The sequence below is a fragment of the Schistocerca gregaria genome, chromosome 3, assembly GCF_023897955.1.
Source record: "Schistocerca gregaria isolate iqSchGreg1 chromosome 3, iqSchGreg1.2, whole genome shotgun sequence".
In the NCBI taxonomy this organism is placed as follows: domain Eukaryota; kingdom Metazoa; phylum Arthropoda; class Insecta; order Orthoptera; family Acrididae; genus Schistocerca; species Schistocerca gregaria.
In genome coordinates this window covers 412,546,360-412,573,241 of record NC_064922.1, presented here as the reverse complement: position 1 = coordinate 412,573,241, position 26,882 = coordinate 412,546,360, and the positions used below count along the sequence as shown (strand labels likewise).

At 39.2% G+C, this 26,882-nt stretch overlaps 1 protein-coding gene across 2 annotated transcripts in view; it reads right to left on the bottom strand.

Annotated features, from left to right (window-relative positions):
* The window catches only part of LOC126356223 (ecto-NOX disulfide-thiol exchanger 2), a 202,191-nt gene that overhangs the window by 84,420 nt on the left and 90,889 nt on the right, over positions 1 to 26,882 (bottom strand). For both annotated transcript variants that reach the window (XM_050007042.1, XM_050007041.1), the window contains exon 8: positions 6,380 to 6,486. In XM_050007042.1, the coding sequence (XP_049862999.1) occupies positions 6,380 to 6,486 (107 nt within the window). The remainder of the gene's footprint in view (positions 1 to 6,379; positions 6,487 to 26,882) is intronic.

Below are 26,882 nucleotides of genomic sequence, written 5' to 3'. Positions count from 1 at the left end.
AAAACTTGCAATATCCATGAAATGATACTTATAAAATGTGACTGAAGTAAGCTGCCAGAGCCTTTTGCAGGTTACACTGCTGTCTAAACAAATGTCCCAAAAATTAAATCAGTTGAGAACCACTGTTCCAACACTTGTAAGGAACAGCAAACTAGACACATTTCACTAACTTATGACTAATTCTTGTTGTCTGTGGAAGACATTCCACATTGCAAATTCAAGATATTTTTTCTTAAATGCTTCAGTGAATACAGAAAGTAATGCATAAGTTACATGATTCATAGCATCTTGAGTGATATTTATCCTATTTTTATACTATAAAGCTTTACAAAAAGACTGCGTTAGTGAGTACGTACGTACGTGTGTGTGTGTGTGTGTGTGTGTGTGTGTGTGTGTGTGTGTGTGTGTGTGAGAGAGAGAGAGAGAGAGAGAGAGAGAGAGAGAGAGAGAGAGAGAGAGAGAGAGAGAGAGAGAGAGAGAGGGGGGGGGGGGGGGGGGGGGGAGAATTGTAAACATATGCAGGAAAGTGAGAAGTATACTGTTTTACTTCCTGGATTTCACATTTTGTGAAGATGCTGCTTGCTGACTACTAGGCAGGTTACCAGTTGCTCATGATATGAATTTATTTATGCCCCTTGAAATTTCAAACTAAATATCATGAGAAGAGAAGTTTGAAATAAATGTACACCCCTTCTCCCTGCAAACAAACATTTGGTTCTGTTGCTGCTGCTGCTGCTGCTTCTCTCTCTCTCTCTCTCTCTCTCTCTCTCTCTCTCTCCCTCCCTCTCTCTCTCCCCCCCCTTTTATTATGATGATGTTGCATCTCAACGCCTGTCTCAGTCACAATGTGTAAGGAAGAATGTAAGGCCAATGTGAAAGAGTGACACAATGGAGTGATTACTGTTTGGCATATCAAAAATAGTCCAGTAAGTCAACTGGCAGATTTTACAAGCATACTTCTGTGTTTGTTCTTGGAGTTTATCAGCAACCACAAACATTCAGATCTATGAAAAATTCAAAATGTAGCTGCAACTAAAAAATCATCATAATGGACTAACACATATGGCTTAGTGCAGAGAGGATTCTGTGGAATGTCAATTCTCTGCCTTCCAGACCTGATTCCATTTGAATATTTCCACTGAAATTGAATAATACTTTCTTTCTCAGGAAAGTTCCAGGTCTTTTTTATTTATTTCTGAGTTTGCAATACTAAAAAGGAATAGATGTTGTTTTTATGTTACATGGTATGTGTGCTTCCTTTAAATGGCCTTGGCGATATTTCCACACAAAATCACTAGGTGGCACGTTTGTGTTTAGCAAACACTTTTTGGGTTCTTGGCACATTAATTATGATGACACAATGAATGCTGATTGTGACCAGAGTGAACATTAAGTTCTGCATTAAGCTCAGGAAAATCCCTGGGAAAATGTGGACAATGATTAAGCAAGCACATGTAGGCAAGGCACATTCGTGCATAAGCCAGTTACAGCAAGAAAACCATCATGTAACTGTACGTGCAATATCAGAAGAACTTAATTTGAATCATGATATGTTTCATAAGATTTCATAAAGATTTATGGAGATGGAAACTTAATACAAAACTTGTCCCTCACACACCAACAGATGAACAGAAGAGGAAAGACGAAAAATTTCTACTGAACTACTGGATAGAGCCAAACATAACCCCATATTTCTGTCAAAGATTACTGCTGGAGATGAAAGTTGGTGCTACCAGTACGACCTCGTACAAAGCATCAAAGTGGTGCATGGCAGAGTCCTGGATCACCAGCCTCGAAAAAATTCAAACGACAACCTTTGAGAACACAGACAATGTTGACTTTATTCTTTGGTGGTAAAGGATTAGTTTGCCATGAGTATGTTCCTCCAGGTCAAACAGTGAACCAAATTCTTTGCAGCGAAGTCCTGAAATGTTTGTGACAAGCATTTCAACAGTGCCGCCATGATTTGTGGCATTCCCAGGACTAGTTCGTACCGCACGATATTGCATGACCCAACGCTGCTTTATCTGTTACCAGGTATCTGGCCAAACATTCTATTACTGCCATTCTGCATTTACCATATTCGCCTGACCTCCCGCCTTGCGATTTTTTCTTGTTTCAACAAATGATAAGGCAACATAAAGGAAAGGTTCATCAAGATATCACAGACATCCAATAGGCTGCAACAAATGAACTTACAAGCATTATAGCTGAAAATTTCCCTGCTTGCTTCCAAGATCTCCAGAAATGTTTACAATTGTGTGTAGATAGTTAAGGGGACTTCTGTGATAGGAGCTAGGATCATTGCTCAGTAAGTGCAATTTTCTTTGAGAGAGGGGGGAGGGGAAAAAAAGGAAAAGAAAGAAAGAAACACCTGTCCTGGAACTTTTCTGACAAAGGGAGTATGTTACTTCTAAGATGCATGTAATAGAACCATACACACTCCTGACTGTAAGGTTGCCCAATTACAGTGCGTGATGAGACACCAACAGTGGTCCACCAAGGACTGACAATATGTTATAAAACCAGAAAAACCACATTTCTGGCTACATATGAAAAAAGTGTGCCAGCCTTTTCAATGTAGACATTAGGATGTCTTCTGGTAAGAGTGCAAGCAAAAGGCAGCACAAGATAAAGAAGGCTCTGTGATATTCCATGGACACTTTAACCAAGTGGAAATTCATTCTATGGTTGAAATGACTTTTATCTAGAAACAGAACAGTTATCTCAAAGTGTTGAACAATTGGACTACAGTATTATCAGCTCTCTTTTCTAAAATGACAGTCTTCACATCCATTGGTTTAAAAGTTTGACTGTGTGACAGGACAAACTCTACACCTTAGTTGGGTAGGAAAGACACAGTCAGCCACACTTGGAAAATAATTTGGGCTGCTTGTGACTCTGCACCAAATGGCTCTCCTGTGTATGTTTTTGTGGAGGGAATAGTTGTACAATGACATCTTTCACATAAGACAGTGTAGATCTTTTAACAGTTTTTGAAGCTGTTTCCAAAATTTTTGAAGGTGTAATATCCAATCAGGAGGTAAATGACTAAGTTTTTGTTGAATGTATTCAGATTCCTTTGGCCATTTATTCTTAATAGGTAATTCTATAACTATCACAAAAAACTGGAAAGACCTATTTCATTTTTATGATAAGCGGCCCTTTCCTTAACAATCCACGTCTCACTAGGAATGCTTGGCGCTCAGGGCAGATATCTTGAGCAGACTGTAACTATAGAATACAGGAGAGTGTCTTAAGGATCTTGTAATGTCAATCAAGGATGAAAGAAGAAATGAGGTTATGTAATGTTGGATCCTGATACGATGGACATCATTTAAAAGCATTACTCAGGTTACCTACAGTTTACCTGAAGTAATACAGTAATGTGTGCTGTCCAAGGATTCTATTAAGTAATAAGAGAGATGGTTATAAATTATTATGGGGAGATCCGTCTGCCTGACTGGAGACAAAGACATCATAAAAACCCACTTCTGGCCATGAATGGTGCGGTACATATTGGCTAAAAAATCACCACTAGTCTAGTTTCTCTCTGTCTTCTAAAATGTCATTGTTTTCCCAGGTATTAAGTGATATGTGTAACAAGGTTGTTGAGATTTACTGATCATTTTAACATACAAGAAGACAATCAAATACAAACCAGAATTTTTGTTTCATGAAACTTTTGCTTCCAATGATTGTTTTCCACAGCTAGAATGTTTTCGTATTGGTTATTTAGTCACAATAGCAATGCCAGAGCTAGAGGTAACTTCATCTGTTGTGCAACACGATTATAATCAAGTTTCTCACAACAGAAGGCATAATAATCTAAAATTTTGAGGAGACTTGCCACACAGTTCAGGGAAAACACCCTGGGAGAAGTGTATGTATGGCACAAACAATTTTTGTGATGACAAGAAATAACAGAGAATGCAGCTCACTGATGTTGCCCTAGGATCAGCATGACTGAGGAGAATATTCACATTTTTAATCAGCTTATTTCAGACTATCACCAAATAACATTTGCTGAAATCACTATGAGGTTGGCATAAGATACTTAAGTGCTCAGATGATCAATACTGACAACCTAAGATTTCATTAAGTGTCTGCAAAGTGGGTCCCAATGCTCAACCACACATAGTAAAAATTTAGGAATTGTTCTGGGCCACATTAGAACATTCTCTCCCTGCAGTATAGATTTTCATTTGTTTGGGCTACTAAAGGAAGCAAGCAACAGAGACAGATTTGACGATAAGCATGCTTTTTAAATGCTTGTGCGTAACTGGCTGCTGTCACAGTCAGTTTACAAAAGCAGGACCAAGAAACAAACTATCTGCTGGGAAAAATTTGTATCCCGTTCAAGAGGCTATATAGAAAAATAAGCTTGTGTGTATGAATTCTTCTGAAGCTTAAATAAATTCACAAAAAATTCTAGTTTGTATCTGATTCGCCCTCCACCTCCTTCCCACTCATAGCAATACTACAGTACTAGAATGCCTTATCTCTTTGTCCCCCCCCCCCCCCCCCCCCCAAGCACACAGCATTTATTTCCAGTAAGTATGGTTAAAACTGTTACAGGTACTCTAGAGTTACGCTAACATGTCACCTCCACTGGTCCACTCGTCCCTTCCCTACAAGTGCTAGCAAGTGTACATCATCACAATTCCTTTTTTTTCCCCTGCAAATAGTAAGTCTTACTCATAAAATGTTTGGTTGACACTGCTCAGGCATTGCAGAGTTAGTCATACATGTCACTGCTTCCCAAAGTTATGGCTTAGATGCCACCCCTTCCTAAAGCCACCCCCCACCACACTCATAGGCTTAAATGTCATTGGAACTGTCACCAATCAGCATAGCAGCTCGAAGAACTATGGGGCGCACACACACTTGTATGCACCAACCCCCTCCAAAACACACACACACACACACACACACACACACACACACACACACACACACACACACACACAACACAACACACAACACAACACACAACGAAATGAAGCTGAAATGATCTACAAATGACCTAATATGGCACTTACTCTGGAATCTGGGAAATTTCAAAACATGTAAGTATCAATGTCTGAATATTTTCCACACTTTTCACTGTCAATTGTTACAAATAATTCAAATGCATTAAATGAAATAAATGCTGAACAAATGTGTAGCCTGGCACCAAACTTTAACCACAACTAATGCTCTCACAACTGTGTGGATGATTTCTCACTGAGCACCAGTAAAAATCTTGCAGGGAATTTGTGCAGAATTGTACACTTAATATAAAATTTCTCAAAAATATACCCACCTTTCACAGGAAGTATAACAACCTCAAGATGCTTTTACATTATTTTCTTACCAATTTGCTGACGATTTTCTTTTGCAATATGTCTCGCTACCATACAGAACACATATTCTGGAATTTAAACATAATTCAGTCGGTGTTTCAGTAACATGACGTACCATAGTGTCATGTGAAAAAGGAAGAAAAACTCACCTGATGAATGAATTAGCTAAAGAATACATCATCCAGTATGTGACAACTTGAACAATGCTAAAACTTATAATTTGGCTCAGTTCCATGTATTTAATTTGAAAACCATGAAAACTAAATGTCTATAATAGTGTCACTGGAGCCTTACCAGGATAGATATCAACACTAACTGAAGAAAGTTATATATATGCAGAGTCGAGACACACAATTTCTATAGGCTTTTGACTTTCAGTTGCTGACTATACTCGCTCAATCTTCTGTTACAAAGTTAATAAACTTTATTTAACTATTAATCAACAGAGTTACATTATCAAAATGCACATTAGATATTTTTACTCCAGAATCCTGAGAGACATGGTGACTGAGGAATGGAGAAAATGGATTTTAAATTCATCACATATTACACAAGATTGATTTTCTAGTTTTCAGTATTTAGGATTGCAGCCAGATCTAGTCATAACAATACAACAGCAATTGGTCAGACAACCCTGTGGCTGTCTTCAGATGTTGGAAGTGATGTTAAGATCGTCTACTGAAATAAAGAAGCAATTCTCTGGCCAGATCCAACTACAATCCAAAAATGGCATCATTCAAGAATCATCTTCTACTGATTCTTAAAGCGATACTTCAGTTGTTTTCTTCTGCAGTCATCTCACATCACTACCATGTGAGTGAGGCAAACTCAAAATAGATTTCAATTACTTCTGATTGGCATATTTTATATTTATATATTTTTGCTATATGACAGTATTCAAGCAACAACTAAAATTTCCATGGAAAACCAAAGGGAACTAATGTAACTGAGGTATAGGATAAAATTGGCATGTTACTGCTTCAACCTCTCTGACAAGCACATACAGACAAACAAGCTACGAACATTATACATACCGCTGTTTGTTTCTTCCACATCTCTATGTTCTTTCTCTGGGCTTTGGTGAAATGGTCCCAAACCTTCTTGTGACTGGCTGCCGAGAAAACTCTCTCGATCTGACCGACTGACCCATGAGAAGAGACAAGCACAGTTATAACAAATGACATGAGCCTTCTGGATCCAGGCCTTCATGTTTTCCAGAAGGCAGTGCAACCACACAAGCATTTCAGCAATGTAGAGGCTCATTTTCATCTGAATATTTTCTGATGTTCTTAGGTAAAACAAGTAAAATAGTAATGTGGTGGTATTCATTTCATAATAATGTAAGAATTTCAAGATAATGTACAGCAACAATAGGGGAAAATGTGAGCATATTGGAAATTATGAAGATACACACTTTCGAGCATAAAATAAAGTATTAAACTGCAACAGTTTATATCAGCAGTCAGGGGAAAAAAGAAAATTCTGGAGCCTCTACACTGGATGAGTGTCTGAGTGATGCACAAAAAATATCTGTATATATACATGTACTGTACCACACCACAGCAACACAGTTGCTTGTAGAAGATCCCCTTCCTTGGATGTCCACATACACAGCATGCCCTTGCACCCATTTTACTGACAGTATATTGACTAAACATTATCATCTGGGAATGATTACTTACCTACATCTTGCTGTAACTGAAAAGTGATCATTCCTTGAAAACAGTCATCATGGAAATATGAATAATATGTTTTAAAATTAAGTTACCAAAACTGTTGCACTTGCAAACCTTGGATATATCACTCCAGTGAGAATTACGATAGCACAGTGTAAACAAATAAAGTACTAATTATAAATGGTAGGTGGTCTGCAGGTCTGAATGTGTTACCACATTTGTGATACATTTAAAGTAAGAACATGAATACATAACATATAACAAAAGAAATAAACTCATAAGTTGTTTGTATGTGGCTTACTATCATGAGAAAATAGGTACAGTAGTCTGCCCATATCACAGCTGAAACAGTAATCTTTCCAACACTAGGAGACCCAAAAAAAAAAAAAACTATTGTATCTTAGCTTTTAGAACAAAACTTAATTCCTTGAAAGCTAGTAGATAAAATGTGATACAGAAGGGGCGGACAGTAAATGATGTAACTAACAGAAATATAAACTAACTTGTGACTAATTACATACCCATTTAATGGAAATTTTCCCAACAGTTAAAGAACCTATATCTATTTTGCACATAATGTGTTACACTGCTTGTGCCTTATTTGCTACTATAATTAAAAATGCCCTTTTGATAATTCAGTACATTTTTATTTTCTTGTGCAAATTTTAAAGCTGACAAGAAATGTAAACGAAACATATCCAAGGGAATAAAGGAGAAACTGCTTTAATCACTGCTAACACTTGGTTTGAAAATCATAAATGAAGAGTGTATGAGAGATGTTCAATAAGTAATGCAACATATTTCTTTCTGTAAGCAGGTTGGTTTCATTCAGTATTCCAAAACCCCATATTATTCCCCACTCTTTTGGCTACAGTGTAATCCCCATTCAATGCAACAGCCTTATGCCATCTTACTGGGAAGGCCTGTATGCCCACATGGGGCATGGTACCATCTTACTGGTCGACATTGGAGTCAACATCTTGCTCCAGCCATAACCTCCCAATCATTCACGTACTGCTTCCTGCAGAATGCATCCTTCATTGGACCAAACAGACGGAAGTCAGAAGGTGCGAGATTGGGGCCATAGGGTGGACGAGGAAGAACAGTCCAATCAAGTTTTGCGAGCTCCATTCAGGTGCGCAGACTTGTGTGAGACCTTGTGTTGTCATGGGGAAGGAAAATTTCATTTGCATTTTTGTGGCAACGAACACGATGAAGTGATTTCTTCATTTTCCTCAACATAGTACAATGCACTTCAAAGTGCATCGTTTCACCTGAAGGAGGAGGGCAAACAGAATAACCCCTTCAGAATCCAAGGAGACCGTCACCATGATATTACCAGCTGAAGGTGCGACTTTGAATTTTTTCTTCAGAGGAGAGATGGCATAGCACCCCTCCACGGATTGCCATTTTGTTTCTGGTTGAAAGTGATGAACCCATGTTTCAATGTCTCACCATGCTTTTGTTCACTGCCACGTCTTCTTAGACATTCTAAAAGCACTTGTGAATATCTCGAATGCTCTGGTTTCCCTCCAAAAGGAACTCAATGACAGCTCTTCGCTTGGAACACATTTTGAAGTCATCGTCAGAATGTCACAAAATTGTAGAAGCTGAAACAGGAAAATTCCACAATGTTCCACAACAAATTTTACATTTTGTCAACTGAAATAGGCTGAGAAAATGAAATGTGTTGCATTACTTATTGAACGCCCTCGTTTATGTGGAAGAGACCTGGAAACACTGGAAGTTTTCAGATAGATTGTATAATTGTAAGCTGGATATTTCGAAACCAGCTTCTAAACTGCAAAACATTCCAGGCACATATATGGACTATGGTCATAATTTACAGATTACCAACTGCAGAATAAAAATGGCAAACTTGTGAAGAGTTAGCAAAATTAAGGAGATGGGACCCGTATAAGATTCTGACCAGAGTGTATTAGGGGCTTCAAAGGAAGCGGTAGGTAACGTGACTAAAAAGGGAGAAAGGAATACAACAGAAGACAAATAGGTAACTTTGACAGATGAAACAGTGACGGCAGTTGAGGGTCAAATAGGCAAAAGAACAAACCCCCAAACAGAAATTCTTGGATAGCACGCACGATTAAATTTAAATGAGAAAGGAAGAAAATATAAAAATGCAGCATACAAAGTAAACAAAGATAAATACTACATCTAAAAATGAAATTGACCAAATGTATAAAATGGTAAATCTTCCAAAGGAAAGGGAACATGTAAAGCTGTAGTAGCATGCATGACTATGGGATGGATAGGAAAATTCAAGAGAACTTTGGAAAAAAAAGAGACTCATCTGTGTGAATATTAAGAGCTCACATGGCATGCCATTATTAAGCAAAGAAGGGAAGAGTGGAAGGATATACAAGAGAATCAAACATGAAGACAGTATTATGGAAAAGAAAGTAGATGAAGATAAGCTGGGAGATATGATACTGTGAGGACAATATGATAGAACACTGTAAGAGCTCTATATCTTTTCGATCTGCAGCTGTTGTCCTTCCTTTCAGCATTTGCAGTTAAATTAAAGGATGTGGATTCCGACTTTTTGCAAACACACTGTTTTTTTCTTTTTACTCAAATATGTTTCAGCATCTCTGTGCGATATAAGTGGGTTTTTGTTTATTGAAAATGTGATGTTACATTATATGGCTTTGCAGGACCAAGTGTATGGTGTCCTACACTGGTAGCTTGTCATGATTTGTTGTGACTGATCCTTCTTGATGTTCCAAGGACACTGCTCACACATATTAAGGTACTTTGTGTAATTGTTTTCGTTATAAACATCTTTTTACTTCGCAAAATGCTGTGAGCACAACATAGTGCTCACTGCTTTTTGTGAAGTAAAAAGGCATTTACAAAGAAAGAAACCACACAAAGTGCATCAATACATATGTGCAGTGTCCTCATGATGCAAAAGGAGGAGGATCAGTCACAACAAAACATAACAAGCTATCAGTGCAGGGCATCATACAGTTGGTCACGCAAAATTAGATAGATAATGTAAAATCATGCCTTCAATAAACAAAAAACCAGTGATGGCACAAAGGTGATGAAACATGTTTGGGTAAAAAAAAAAAAAAAAAAAAAAAACAGTGTGTTTGAAAAAAGGCGGAACCCAGATCCAATACTGTAACATGTACTTCAAAACAAGGCACGAGACAGATGACACTTCCTTAGAATCACTGAGATCCTTCGAAGAGCATATCATGACAATGAGGTGGAGTTGCAGCACTCCACCAATGTTATATAATCTGTCTATTCAGAAATAATGAAAAAACTAAAGAGAAAATTGGGCATGTACAGCTGTACATCCTCCCTTTCAGATGCCCTACATCCCACCAAGGCCATATTGAGGCACATATGACATGTCTCCAATTTCACAGAGAAAAAACCATAACCACATATAGAGTATTATTATATCTACATCTACATCTACATCTACATTTACATTTATACTCCGCAAGCCACCAAACGATGTGTGGCGGAAGGCACTTTACGTGCCACTGTCATTACCTCCCTTTCCTGTTCCAGTTGAGTATGGTTCATGGGAAGAATGACTACTGGAAAGCGTCTGTACGCACTCAAATCTCTCTAATTTTACATTCGTGATCTCCTCGGGAGGTATAAGTAGGGGGAAGCAATGTATTCGATACCTCATCCAGAAACACGCCCTCTCGAAACCTGGACAGCAAGCTACACCACGATGCAGAGTCTGCCACTTGAGTTTGCAAACATCTCCGTAACGCTATCACGCTTACCACATAAACCTGTGACGAAACACACCATTCTTCTTTGGATCTTCTCTATCTCCTCTGTCAACCTAACCTGGTACGGATCCCACACTGATGAGCAACACTGAAGCATAGGTCGAACGAGTGTTTTGTAAGCCACCCCCTTTGTTGATGGACTACACCTTCTAAGGACTCTCCCAATGAATCTCAACCTGGCACCCGCCTTACCAACAATTAATTTTATATGATCATTCCACTTCAAATCGTTCTACATGCATACCCCCAGATATTTTACAGAAGTAACTGCTACAATAGTGTCTCGATAGTTTGATGTGAACAGGACCGGAACCACCTCGAACTATCGAAAACTCAGACTATAGAAATTTAAAGGGGAAAAAGAAATATTATGATATTGTAAGAAATAAAGGTCAAAATATGAACTTTATTAAAATAAAAGTATTTACACGTGAATTTGCATAGGCAGAATAACAATATTTATTTATTTATTTAGACATGTAAAAGTGAAGTGTGTCTTGTTTGGCGAAGCTGCAATGTTTCCTCGCAGCAATATCACGCCACCATCTCAGGAGCAATAGGTCAGTTGGTGTCGCCTCAGGCTGTTGTTCCACGTAGCATATGGCAGTCTCGAGAGCAGCGTAGCCATCTGTGTGACTTATCTTCGGTGCAGCCTCTGCCTCGTCATCCTCGTCACTCTCACACTGCGATGGAATGTTAACCGTGTCAATTACAGAAGAGTCTGTCACTTCCAACTGTTTGTCCGAATTTAACCACTCGCTGACTTCCACCTCTTCACACCTTGGCAATATTCTGATTAAATTACACAATGGTTGACTGTCCTCTTCTGCTAAATCTTCAGTTTCTGTGTCTGGCACACTTTCCTGTAGAATTTTCCTCCATGACTTAGAAATTGTGTCTGACTTTATTTCGCTCCAAAATACGCTAATCCAGTACACGACGTCCTCCTACAATGCTTTTGTTGTCTTCGGAATGCAGGATGACTTTAGCAATTGCCGCCAAAACTTTTTTTTTTTTTTTTTTTTTTTTTTTTTTTTTTTTTTTTTTTTTTTTTTTTGACATTCCAGAATGCCCTGATCCATGGGCTGAATGAGTCAGGTAACGTTTGGTGGGAAAAACAAGGCGTCGATACTGCCGCACTACAGTTCTCCTGCACTTGGATGTGAGGACGCATTATCCATGAGCAAAATTGCTTTGCATGGCAGTCCCCTTTCTTTTAAGAAATTCTTGCAGTCAGGTACAAATGAGTTAAAAAACCAGTTCTTGAAGATTTCCTGATTCATCCAGGCATTATTCTGATGTGTATAGACAACTGGAAGAGCTGAGATGGATACATTCTTGAACGCTCTTGGCTTTGCAGACTTCCCAATCACAACTAATTTTAGTTTGCGGTTTCCAGTGGCATTTGAAGCCGCCATAACTGTGAGCCACTCATTGCTTTTTTTTTGTGCCCAGGAGCAAAGGATCCTTCTTTCTATGTATTCACAATACATTAAGATGGGATTGCCACTCCCAAAGGTTTTTTAAAGCTACTGCCCCTTCTGCTAGGGAAGAATCCACCTCCTACTCCTGTTTCGCATCTAGTGAAATCATGTACTGTTGTAAGATTGTGTATCTGAGGCATAATGTGGGTAACTGCCTAGTATTTAGGTAGGTGGATTTGGAGAACCGTCAAAAAACCACACCCAGGCAGGCTGGCTGGCACATGGGTCCCTGTCATTAACCCATTAGCAAATTTGATCTGGCAAGTGCACGTTTTGACACACACAGCTATCTGGGCAGGTACAGTGCTGTACCATGAAATATAAAACAATAACGGATATGATCACAAATTATCTGCTGTATCTGACATGAGTGTAAGGAATGATTGTACTTGTATGAATGAAAAAATTACACAAGATATAAATGGATCAAGGGGGGAAGGACAGTAGTTGAAATACTATACATGGATGTCTACGATCAAGAAAAGCAGGCAAGGAAGATACACATATGGATGTAGGATGACAGAAGATTGTCAACTACAGAAAACTGAATGCAAAAGAATGAATGGTAGTAACGTATAAAAATACAATGTGGCTGCACACATTGAAGGAATAAGTTTATTGGAGAATAGGTCAAATAAGTAAAAGATAAAACAGAACAAAGTCACGACAGCAGAATATCAAGACATAAAAGAAGACAAAGGAATTATAGTACTACAAATAGTGCCAATAACATCTGTTCCATACAAAAAGGAGGACAATGAACTGGAAGAAAGCTGTAGAAATAAAGGTCAAGTAAGACGATTAGAAACACAGTTTAACACTTAAGAAGAAAGAAAGTATGACAGATACCGTAGAATGAAATCCAGTAGGTAATTGCAGTTAATCCTATGATGAAATCAATGAAACAACCAACCAACATTAAAGAAAATAAGAATTTCGCTTTACCATTCTGGATTTAGGTCAATAAGACGTTTGAAAAAATACATGTAGTGGTTGTAAAAGTATATCAACACTCAGAGGACATTACTCTTGAAGATTCTCTCCAGATGACTTAAACGGACTGGCTGTTCCAGATGCTGCAATAATTATATCATACGTAAAACACAACATATTACAACCAACCTATGTTTTACACCAATAAAGTGAAGATTATACTTTATTTATGATGTGCAAAAAATATTTGTACACTTACCAAAAGCTTTCACTTGGATTAAGTGCTCAAAATATAACCGTAAGATAATTTTCAGCACACATATGTCTTGCATTTGTTATATATAAGAACACTACAAGCCAAACTTTCCTTAAACAAAGAAACTGCAGACAGAGTCTGTCATTTATTTCTGATACCCAAGATCAAATGTACAATCCATTGGTAACCTACTACACACGGGAATGGCACCTGAGTCATAATCATATTGTTTACACAGTGCATGTATTACAGATACACTCTTTACTCATGTGACTAGGCATTCAAAGACAAGTATGCGTAACAGTAGGCTTATAATCTGTATCACATCAAATACACACATCAAAAAAAATTTTTCATCACCCCACTTCCCAGAACTCCTGAAGATAGATATGGCTGTGGACATTGTATTCCAGACACAGTCCCTTTGACTGTTCAGAGATGTCACGAAACCCGCCCAAAAACATAAACAACCATGCATGAACAGCACTTGTTAGACAGAGGGGGTCCGACAACCGATCAGTTCCAATCATTCCACAAGGACGGAGGTACATAGCTCGTCTTGTCTGTAGTTCAACGATGTCTAGACAGTGAATACCGTCTTTCTTTCATGTCCACATTGCTACTTTGAGCCAGGAAGGGCTCTCAACAAGGGAAGTGTCCAGGCGTCTCAGACTGAACCAAAGTAATGTTGTTTGAACATTGAGGAGATACAGAGAGACAGAAACTGCTGACAACATGGCTCACTCAGGCCACCCAAGGGCTACTACTGCAATGACTGCTACCTACGGATTATGGCTCAGAGGAACCCTGACAGCAACACCACCACGTTGAATAACGCTTTTCATGCAGCCACAGAATGTCATGTTATGGCTCAAACTGTGCGCTTAGGCTGCACGATTCGCAACTTAACTCCTGACATCCTTGGCGAAGTCCATCTCTGCTACCGTGACACCATGCAGCACGGTACAGATGGGGACAAAAACTGGCCAAATGGATAACTCAGGATTGGCATCATGTTTTCTTCACTGTTGAGTGTCGCATATGCCTTCAATCAGACAATCGTCAGAGATGTGTTTGGAGGCAATCCGGTCAGGCTGAATGCCTTAGCTACACTATCCAACAAGCACAGCAAGGTGGAGGTTCTCTGCTCTTTTGTGGGTGCATTATGTGGGGCCAACATACGCCGCTGCTGGCCATAAAAAGCGCCATAACGGCTGTACGGTATGTGAATGCCAGCCTCCAACCGATAGTGGAGGTGAGGCATTCGTCTTCATAGATGACAATTCGCGCCCCAATTGTGCACATCTTGTGAATGACTTCCTTCAGGATAGCAACATCGAACGACTAGAGTGGCCAGCATCTTCTCCAGACATGAACCCTATAGAACATGCTTGGGATAGATTGATAAGGGCTTTCTATGGACGACGTGGCCCACCAACCACTCTGAGGGATCTACACCAAATCGCTGTTGAGGAGTGGGACAATCTGGACCAACAGTGCCTTGATGAACTTGTGATAATATGCCACGATGATACAGGCATGCATCAATGCAAGAGGACGTGCTACTGGGTATCAGAGGTACCAGTGTGTACAACAATCTGGACACCACCTCTGAATGTCTCGCTGTATGGTGGTACAACATGCAATGCAAATTTTGGTGATAAGAATCTCAGTAAATTAGCTTACTATGCCTACTTTCATTCACTGCTTTCGTATGGCATCATATTCTGGGGTAATTCATCGTTGAGTAGAAAAGTATTCATTGCACAAAAACGTGTAATCAGAATAATTGCTGGAGCCCACCCACGGTCATGCTGCAGACATCTATTTAAGGATCTAGGGATCCTCACAGTAACCTCACAGTATATATATTCCCTTATGAAATTTGTTGATAATAATCCAACCCAATTCAAAAGTAATAGCAGTGTGCATACCTATAACACCAGGAGAAAGGATGATCTTCACTATGCAGGGTTAAATCTGACTTTGGCACAGAAAGGGGTAAATTATGCTGCCACAAAAGTCTTTGGGCACCTACCAAACAGCATCAAAAGCCTGACAGATAGCCAACTAACATTTAAAAATAAATTAAAAGAATTTCTAGATGACAACTCCTTCTACTCATTGGCTGAATTTTTAGATATAAAGTAAGTATTAAAAAAAAAAAAAAAAAAAAAAAAAAAAAAAAAAAAAAAAAAAAAAACTTAATCATTAGTGTCATGCAATATTTTGTGTAATGTAATTTCTTGTACAGACATCTTTTATTAACCTGACACGTTCCACATCATTACGAAGTGTCGTATTCGTGATCTATGGAACAAGTATTAATCTAATCTAATCTAATCATGAGCAATAAAAATAGTGGAAATGAGGTTTATGTTGATCTCTATTACAATTGTCTGTACAGGTTCTGGAACTCTCAGAACCGAGGTGACGCAAAACTTTTTTGATGTGTGTATTATCCAATGTGGATGACATTTATGGAGACAACAAAGTGGCAAATAACTGTAGAACAGGATACCAAACTAACTATATGAATCAGAAGAATAACATCACTTTCACCAAGGGCCACTAAACTCCCATAAGTCAAACTAATATCCAATCTCTACTTAAGTCCTTGGGCTCATCCCAGGATCTTTTCCCTGAATCCATATCCTTCCTCATTCCTGCAAAGCCTCTGCACCACACACCCGCCTTCCACGTACTCCCCAAAATCCACAAACCTAACACTTCTGGGCCTCTCATTTGGCTCGTTACTGTCCTCATGTTGACTAATATCTCCAATCAATTCCCCATAACCTAACTGATCATATCAGAGATCAAATATCTTCCTTCACCAACTCTCGACCATCCCCATCCCGCTGCCACATCGATCTCTAACTGTCACTGCTGATGCCACCTACACCAACATCCCTCACGTTCATGGCCTTGCTGCTACTGAACACTACCTCTCCCAACAGTCTTCTGACTCCAGACCCACTACTTCATTCCTTATACACCTCACTAACAACTACTTCCCTTTTGAGGGGAACACACACAAACAAATCCACGGCACAGCCATGGGCACCCACATGTCACCCTCCAACCCAGCCCATTTGTGGGTCATCTAGAGGAAACATTCCTAGACTCCCAAAATCCCAAACATCTTGTCTAGTTCAGTTTCATTGATGATACCTTCATGATCTGGACTTGGGGCCAAGGCAGTGTATCAAATTTCCTCCATAACCTCAACATCTTCCCCCATTCTGTTTCACCTGGTCCTCATCAACCAGTCAACCTTCCTGGATGCTGACCTCCATGTCTCTGATGGTTTCTTGCATACCTCTTTCCACATGAAATCCATCAACCACCAACAGTACCAACTTTTTGACAACTGGCACCCCTTCCAGCTAAAAAAATATTTCCACTTAGCCTGCCACCCAAGGCATATCTGCAGTCTGGAGAACTCCTTTTGCCAGTATGCTGAAGATTTTACAGCAGCCTCCCCACAAATCTGGTCTGCAAACAGATTACCTATGCCAAATCCTCATACCACCGTAATCATTCCACCACACCCAAGAAGCAACTACAAAGGAGAGCTCTCCCCCACCCCCTCCAAAAAAATCACTCAAAACCACCCCTCACAGGAGCAACTGAACTACATACTTCGCCAGGGCTTCGACTAACTATCACTGTACTCAGAAATAAGTGAGATCCTCACTATGGTCAGTCCCACCCTTCCTAAAGTGGTACTTTGTCACTCATGTAACTTGTAAAACATCCTGATCCATCCCTATATCGTTCCCACTCTGTCATTTGTCACAGGGAGCCATATCACTGGAAAATTCAGCTGCACAGCCTGCTGGAGTCACCAACCAAGCACATCCTACTCCTGTCCTGTCACAGGCTTATTCAATCCCATCAGAGGCAGGGCCACATGTGACAGCAGCCTTGCTAGATATGCTAGCTCTAAGGAAATGCATGTTATTGGGAATGAGCATCAACCAGCTGTCCACCGGAATGAATGGCCACCACCAACCTGTGGCCAAGAACTTAGCTGACTACCTAGCGGCAGAATACACTGCTGAAGACAGCATTCTACAGTACAAACTCCTTTTCAAACCATGCCATCTGTATCCCTCCTCCCTCGGCAGCTTTTAAGAACTATGCAGGTGGGAGTTATCCTAGCAAATACACCTTTCACTCTTGTAATCATTCTGGCCTTAATCTCCACTAACCTGCAGCACCCTCACTGTCTAACGGACAATCCGCCCTCCTTCTGCCTGGTCACATGCTGTCAATCCACCCTTTCATGTCACCACGCACCTATCCTTCCTGCACTTTTATCCTGCACACCAGCTGCCTCCCTCCAAGATGCCAGCTACCCCTCCCCAACATCTCGTCCCACCTCTTTATCCCTCCACTCACCCAACCTGACACGATCCCTCAACCCATTCCACCTGCTGAACAGCCATCACAGGACTTTGTGTTCAGCAGGAAGAATGTAGCTACTCAGCTGTGTGTGTGTGTGTGTGTGTGTGTGTGTGTGTGTGTGTGTGTGTGTGTGTGTGTGTGCGCTCCTACATATCCTCCTAAACCTAACCAATTTCAATCAAACTTACCATCCATTACCATAAGGCATTGCTGTGGTTGTAAGAACTACCTACCTATTAATAGTTCAGACATGATGTCACAGGAATGCTTGGAAAACTAAGACGTGTACATGGTGTTTAAATTTATTACTTCTTTGCTACTAAATCTATTAACAACACAATTTGCAAACAGTATCCGCAAATGCAGCTGAATGTACCTACAAAATTACACCACAGTATGATATAGAGATCAGGAGATGACATCACAAACACTGAGATGTGTGAGTAACTGCCACACGAGGTGTAAATTTATACTTTTTTGCTAACTCTATTTGCAACATATTTAGCAGACAGTATCCACATATGTCGCTGAATGTAGCTATACATTTATATCATTGTGTATGACACAATAGTTCAAGAGAGAACCCTTATTCAGAGAGATGACTCCTTTCACTACAAGACACTGCAGTTTCCAGTGAGAATTTGCATTTGCCATTACAATTAACAAGTCACAGGGGCACTCTATTAAATAATGTGGAGTGGATTTGACATCTCCATATTTTCCACCTGGGTAACTTTATGTCACTTGCTAAAGAGTGGGTTCACCCAAGAATTTGTAGCTTATTCACTGTAGCTTCTCAGCATGCATTAAATAAACATTACAGACAATGTGTATTTTTCATTCTTTTTTTAAAATTTTCATACTGTATTTAATCATTTGTACATTATGCATATTTCTTTGTGTGACTGTTACATAATTAAGTGTTTTCATGAATACATGGCAATGAAACTTCTTCAGTATTACACTACAAACATAGTTCATTTTTTGTTTTCATCTCTAATATAAAGTTGGCAAAATGAATACCCAGGCAAAGCCAAGTTTGTCAGCTAGTCACCTATAAATGAATTTAACTATAAGAACAATGATACATTTGTTGTTGTTGTTGCCGCCCCAGTACCTGCTGCAACATACATCCTTCTGAATCTGCTTGGTGTATTCATCTCTTGGTCTCCCTCTACTATTTTTACCCTCCATGCTGCACTCCAATACTAAAGTGGTGATTCCTTGGTGCCTCAGAACATGTCCTAGCAACTGCTCCCTCCTAGTCAAGTTGTGCCACAAACTCCTCTTCTCCCCAATTCCATTCAATACCTCCTCATTAGTTATGTGATCTACCCAGCTAATCTACAGCATTCTTCTGTAGCACCACATTTTGAAAGCTTCTATTCTCTTACTGTCCAAACTATTTATTGTCCATGTTTCACTTCCATACATGGCTACACTCCATACAAATACTTTGAGAAGTGGCTGCCTGACACTTAAATCTACACTTGATGTTAACAAATTTCTCTTCTTCAGAAATGCTTTCCTTGCCATTGCAGTCATACAGTTACAGAGAGAAAATTTCATTCTGCAGAGAAAGATATGTAGTTATGAAACTTACTGATAGATTAAAACTGTGCAACAGACAGGAATCGAGTCATGAAATTTTCTTTTACCACAATGTTTTTACCAACAGAGCTACCCAGTACATATTTTCCCCTTTTCAGGATAGTAAAAGAAAGTCTGTCATGCATCTTTTTCTATTGATGGAACAGCTTTTGTTTTCTCTGAAGTATATTTGGAGGGAAAATCCCCTAACAAAATAATTCATGGGTGAATAACCATAGCTCTGTGTCTGACAATCATAAAAATCCAGCAAATAATTACTATTTCATCATCTGGTGCCCTGCACTGAGTGGGCAGTATACCTCTCTTTCCCCACAACACATGACTCACTAGTGTCCTTAACTTGAGCTCTATGGCACACACAGGAAATATATCTTGTCGTATTTCACCTACCTTGACATCAATTTGTTGTAGTTGCAGCCTATCTTCTTTCTCTTCTCAAACAAATAAAGTGCAGGTTTCCATGTGTCACTAATGTTGTAACTGCAGTTATGGCTCAGCAGCAGGTCCCTTACTCAAATCTTGATGGATTCCGTAGTCACACAGGACCATTAATTTGGAGTATGTGCCAGAACCTTAGTGTGGTTGTAATCTATTCCATGTAATTCTGACAGCGCTCTATGATCGCCAACTTGTTACACTACAGTCATTGAATATGCTGTCAGTGTTTGCAGCAGTGAACTTCAATGTTACACACAGTCAGGCTTATGTGTGTCATGCTGCAATGGCAATGGGGATTTGATAGACACCAAGCATCCGTAGTCCAAGGTCCTCCTAACACTGCAAAGTAGTGCCCATTTAATTGGTAGGTAGAAAGCAGTACTTAGATAGTGTTTTCTGAAAGTTCATCCTATCTTCCCAAATAATTTGTCACTGCATGGGATAAACTCTGTAGCTACATCCTTCACTCCTTCCTCTTCTGTTTCTGTCAGTTGTATAGCCAGCCTTCATATATTCTAAATATTGGGGGAGATACTATACCCAAGTGGATACAAGCCCTGTGTATTTATATTTTGAGAACACTATTCCTGTGCCCTGGTTGGTGGGAACACTATGTGCAAGTACAATTAGCTGGACATCATCTTGCAGTAAATGCTGTGGCCTAATGTAGCATCTAATTTCCTTCTTACACAGACATCCAGAAAGGAAAGCACTTCATTAAATTTGACTTCCAGCATCAAGCTGATGTTTGGATGTACAGAGTTAACATGTGTGAGAAATTAAGTCAGTCTCTCTCTTCCATCTAGTCATATTACAAAGGCATCATCAGGAGTAGGACTGCGTTATTAAAGAATCTATCAAGGTGTGTGTAAGGGACCTGCTACAGCTAATCAACAATCAATTATAGCCTTAGTAGCGCATGAGAACCATGTATCTCCAGTGAGCATAACAGTGTTTCAAATTAATGGCATAACAGAGTATTTTGGAGGGGGAAAGAAGTATATTCCACACACTTGTTGCAAAGCAGTCAGTTCATCAGTATGCCTGAGGGCGGCATTGTGGTTGTTTGCTGAAACATTGTGCCAGTTGAACACTAAGATCTGACCACCCATCTGTGAATTTTTTCATCATCAATTACTTGGGAAAAAACTGTGGAGCCATGACCCCCCCCCCCCCAAACCCTCTCCCCTGCACACCCACTGCCACCTCAGTTTGAATTTTCCCTATTCCCAAATTAAAATAATAATCCAGTCAACAAAAGAAAATTATGGGAAAAAATTGTGTAGTCTCAAATTTTCTACAATGGTACAGGGGAGTGTAATGAATGAGATACTAAAAAATCTTGACCAGTGGGGTGTGAGCAAGGGTGGTGGGAGGGGGAGGGGGATGGGGAGGGGGTGGGGTGGGGTGGGGTGGGAAGGAGGGGTTTAAGGGTCACCTTAGGTTTTTCTTGACTATCTCAAAAATCATGGTTCTGGTGAAATTGTTTTCCAGTACAAAATTTAACTACATTAAATTTCCTGCGATTCATTTTTTCTCTAGTACTAACAGTTTCTGCATTGCAGGGGATGGAACAATTGCACATTATTAAAACATTGTTTTCCCATGATAAAAAAATTAGTGTATATTTTTAAGTAACATGGGTTAAGAATAAATTCTAAATTTCTGTACTGCACCTTAGTGCAGTAGAACCATATTAATGGATAAACTGTGTTCTGGGGATGTAATAGGGTAGAAAGGTGGGGATAGAGGTGAGAAGTATGAGGGAAGGTAGTTCATTGGATTATGGTCGTGCTCTTCCTACCTTCATAGGCCTGCAAAGCGAGGAGCAAGCAGGCAGTTTCCCATTCTCTCTACCACACTACTTCACAAAAAGCAACTGACCCTTCCGCAGCTCAGCTTATGAATCACTGGCAACAAAATGTGCAGACATGCTCAGAGATATTTATTTTCCACAAAGTGCTTTAACACCACAGGGAATACAGGTATGAATTATTAATGATACTAACACAAGAAATGCATATGGGCAGAATCTATGCATATCTCCACTCAAGCTCCTACAATGCTAGAGAAAAATTAATTCTTAGTCATCCTGTACAGCAGCCGTAACATTCTTCTGGGAAACGCAACTCCCCCCACCATGAGTTCTGCTCACTTTTCAGCTTCCAGACGGTGTATACCTCCCCAATATTTCCTGTCCAGTTCTCTCATGCGAGAAGGAAAAATAACTTCAGCGAGTTTGTGTTTCTATATTGGAGTTACTTCCAGTTTATTAAAGGAGTATTTATTTGCAGTTATTACACGAGCTGTTATGTAACAAAGCTCAACAGCTGTTGCAACTGTCTACCACACTGAAGAGACTGGCCCCATGAGTAACATACTCTCAATATGTATTCGACGATGTTGATTTCCATTGCCTCCACTATCAATGGCTTGATTACTTTTCACAAATTCAGGGTATCAAATACATCATCCCAGTCTCAGCTTCTCCTACATCTGAAGATGCCCATAGGCTCCCTATATAGCAGAAGCATGTCATCTAGGTGTCATGCAACTTCAAATATTCCAACACAAGTCAATCAGTGCAGTACAGCAGATTATTGTTATAGATTTAAACATGATCAGTTATATTCCATGGGGCATATTGACACACACCTTCCAAGATATACTGTGGATGTGTGGTAAGTGGTTCCACTCAGTGCATCCCACTCTATGAGTGCCAGCAAGTCCTGAATGGAAGAGACTTATGCAGTCTACCAGTAACAAAATTAATAGTGAGAGAAGTGCAGTAACTTTTTGGTCATTCATTAATTCACCACCAAGTGACTACCAGATGCTTACGTTGCTTCAAAGTATGCTGTCAACAACAGATGGCAGCAAGATACCACATTTGACAACACAACACCTTTCCCATCAGCACTACATAAGGTCACTGACAACCTCACACTAACAAATTAAGCACGTCAGCCACTGTTTACAGCGACATATTTTAAGTAAAAGCTCACTTAACAATGGCAAATGGGTTTTCAGTTAATAAACTGGAAGTATCTTAACTACATAAAAATTACCTCAGTGAAGTTATTTTGTCTACTTATGTATGTGAACTAGACAGGGAATGCTGGGGAGAGATAGTCTGTCTGTAAACTGATAAGCAAGCAGTGCTTGTGGTGGATGAATTTGCCTTTTCCAGATGAATTCTACACCTGCCATACAGGATGACTAAGAATCAATTTCCCTTGTAGCAGTGTAGAACAGTGTGAAGAATCTGTCCATATGCTTTTCTTGCACTTGTGTTATTAGTAACTCATATTTGTATTCAACATTGTGTTAACACAATTTAGGGAAAAAGGCATTTGCCTCTACTGACTTACGGAAGCCATGAGGAACATAAATTTGGGTGGTGGGATGGTGATTTGAGCTGTCATCCTCCCAAATGCGATTTCTAAGTCTTAACCAATGAGCCACCTTGCACAGTCTCTAAGTGTTGGTGACACATGCTGTATGTTGTTTCCTGAGATTAAAATAACTAATGTATTTGCTGATTTCTTAGTATCTCTTGAAGATTACCTCTAAGGCGAGAGAGAGGGAAAGGGAAAGGGAAAGGGAAAGGGAAAGGGGGGGGGGGGGGAGAGAGAGAGAGAGAGAGAGAGAGAGAGAGAGAGAGAGAGAGAGAGAGAGAGAGAGAAATATATGTGTTTGAAAGCTGAGCTAAGATGTCCAACTTCTCATTTGTGGTCATCTCTTCATTCACTATATCATTTGCATTCTGCTTTGAATTGCCCATTGGACTATAATAACAGATGGAAAGTGAGGTGGTAAATAGTGAATGTGTTCAAGTCTAGAGGAGGAACATATGATATGAGGGTCATTACAAAACTTTTGAGCCACATTTTGTCTCACACAGTTACTTCACATCTCACAAATAATGCCAGCTATGGCATCTTTCACCAGGAACCTAAGTTTCAGTGCACTCAGGGTACTATTGTCGCTGGAAAGCTCACAATTGTTCCTGGGCATGCACCATCGTGTTACTATAGCATAAAGATTGGAAGTGAGAAACCTCATGTGGTGGTGGTGGTGGTGGTGGTGGTGGTGGTCATGATGATGAAGGTAACAAACTATGCAGGTCTCAAACCATTATGCATTAATAATGGGCTTTTGGGAAAGTTCTCCTTTACATGTGACAGTCCTTAGGAGGTTTTTGGAATTCAAAGAAGTAGAACTTGATTGGAATATGAGGAGAGGAGTGGCCACCCAATGACTACAGTGAAATGCATGGCAGAAAAAACCTCAAGAAAAGAACAGACTTATCTGATGACAATGAAGTTAGACTACAGAATGTTTCACTGTCAGTGTTCTAAAACTCACATCCTATAGCCAATAAAATTTAATTGCAATGAGTGCTTCACATTGTGACAAAGAACAAAAGATTATCCACTACAATTATAGGAAGAAATGTTGGGCAGATTCCATGAAGGAATTGTTGTCATTTGTCTGGCATTGTTACTGGTGACAAAAGTTGAATTTGCCAATTTGATCCAGAAATTAAGCATCTTATTCTTGACATACATCCATAATGTAGCACTGAAAGTAAAGTGGTCTAAAAATGTTTAAAGAAAAATAGTTGTAACGATCTTCCCAAAATTTGGTCAGGCTGCAACTGTATCTCTGGAGAAACAAAGGATTCTTGCTGATCTGCTGTTCACAACAGCATAACTACCAAACATTTCAAGACTCTTCTAGAACAGCAAGCAAGGACAAAACTCATACTGCATTATTACACTGAATCTTTGCACTGTTTATCCACTGCAGGTCATAGAAGTCAGGCAGATGTCCTGGTTTGGTTCTATGTACACTGTGTGGCAAGAAAAAGTGAAGCACTCAAAGGAGGAGGTGGCAGGTGCAGAAGTAAAGGGGTTATGATGTGCTTGGCACGTGAAACAACAATGAAAAATTTTTTTGAAAATCTAATGTAATTGTATAGGTAGAAAATCTACTCACCAAGCAGCAGCAGCAGAAAACATAAATGAAAGTTAAAGAAATATGAAAGCTTTCTGAGCCACTGGAACCCTGATGACAACAAGTATGCCTCTCCTCAAATTCCTAAGCAGTCCAACATTGGGCCACAGTTACATCCAAAAGCTGTGTAAAATAATATGACATGATTCGATCAGCTGGCCAAATGGATACCCACAATGTGGCTTCTTTCAAACTCAGTCAGATGTTGATAATGCTGTCTCACATGAGTATGTGGCACTTCCAAGAGCTTTACAATGATCACCCAATAACAGACACTATTCGTACCCCCTACATACCCTACCAGGCATGGTAATAACAGAAAACGAAAACAACACTAATGCAATCTTGTAGCCGTTCTACCTGGTACCCAGAATTGCAACTCTAATCATTTACATATCTGTTGGTAATGTGTACCTTTTCAAAGTTACATTGTCATCCAACCATATCATCTGAGTGTGTCACTTTTTTTGCAAGGCTGTCATATTGTCTGCAGTGAAAAATCACATGCATAGAAGATTCACGAGCTGTGAAGACATTGTTACTGTGTACTGAAGTGAACTTACAAAGTTTTGAAGAAATGAGTGAAAAAATGTTCCATAACAAGTATTTTGAGAAAATACACTCATTAATATTGTTTTATTTCCTTTAGCTTTTGCATATCACAAAACTTTTGTACTGACCTATGCAATTTACTACCAAACACAGTTATTAGCAAAACAATTATGGATATGCCTAAATGTATCTGATGACTCAAATGTAACTGTCTTGGGAAACAAGGCTCATAACAAACTGCTTGCTTCAAGTTGGAATCACACCCTTATTTTCTGTGCTAGAAGAAAACATATTACAAATAACTAATTGTGAATAAAATGAAACAAACAGCACCGCGAGATAAGACATTCTAAGAGATCAAATATTTGTTTCCCATATAAAGACTGTGTTGCTTCATACTTACCCCACCATGGAAACAGAAGTTGAGGGAATAGTATGACTTAATTTTCTATGCCACAAAATTTATCAGATATTTATATAATTATATCTACATTCTTATCATGTGTAAGGATTGAAAATGATATGCACAGCACTTTCTTATAAATATGCTATAAAGGTAATAAATATAATAATTAGTACTTAAAATGTTATCAGAAATGTGGCAATAAGATTTAAAGGTACAATTTGTACCTGTATCCTAGTCTCTTAAACAGATTGTTGCCTCAGTTATAACTTCTGGTGATCACATATAGCATTACCAGCATCTTTTTCTTTCCACAGAATTACAGTTTTAGAACTTTCGTTATTTACAGCAATGAAATAAAGTAAACATTATATAAAAATAAAATGCAAGTACTCATTGTAGTAAAATGTTTTTGTTCTGCTTACCAAACCTATCTGATGACTTGAAACTGTATGACAGGTATAGATAGCATCCTGGTCTGCATGCTCCACCTCACCTGCCCATTAATGGGCTTTCTGTGTGTTCTCAGCTGACTGTCGTCACTGTTATAGGTCAACGTCTGAGCAAAATATACAGAGTCTCACCTGGACACAAGTGCTCCAACTGACTGACAGGACTTCACTTCAGGAGTAAACTCACGTTGTTCGACTATGTGCATCACACATTCCAAATAACAGCAGCACATTTCAATATTTATGTTATGGTATGAAAGCACAAAGTTGAAATGATATTGCATTTACTTATTTGTTTATTTATTTGTTGTTTCTGCCTATCAGTCTGGATATGCATGAAAATAACTTGATTAATGCCATGGTTACCAAATTTCACTGACAATTAAAAAGTTCCAAGATTTGTAAGCTTTATGACATTTCTGTATCAACTACAATGTATTTTATATGGATTGAAATCCAATAACATAACACTAAATTCTGCTAAATCATTGGAACAACTTTTAATGTCACTATAG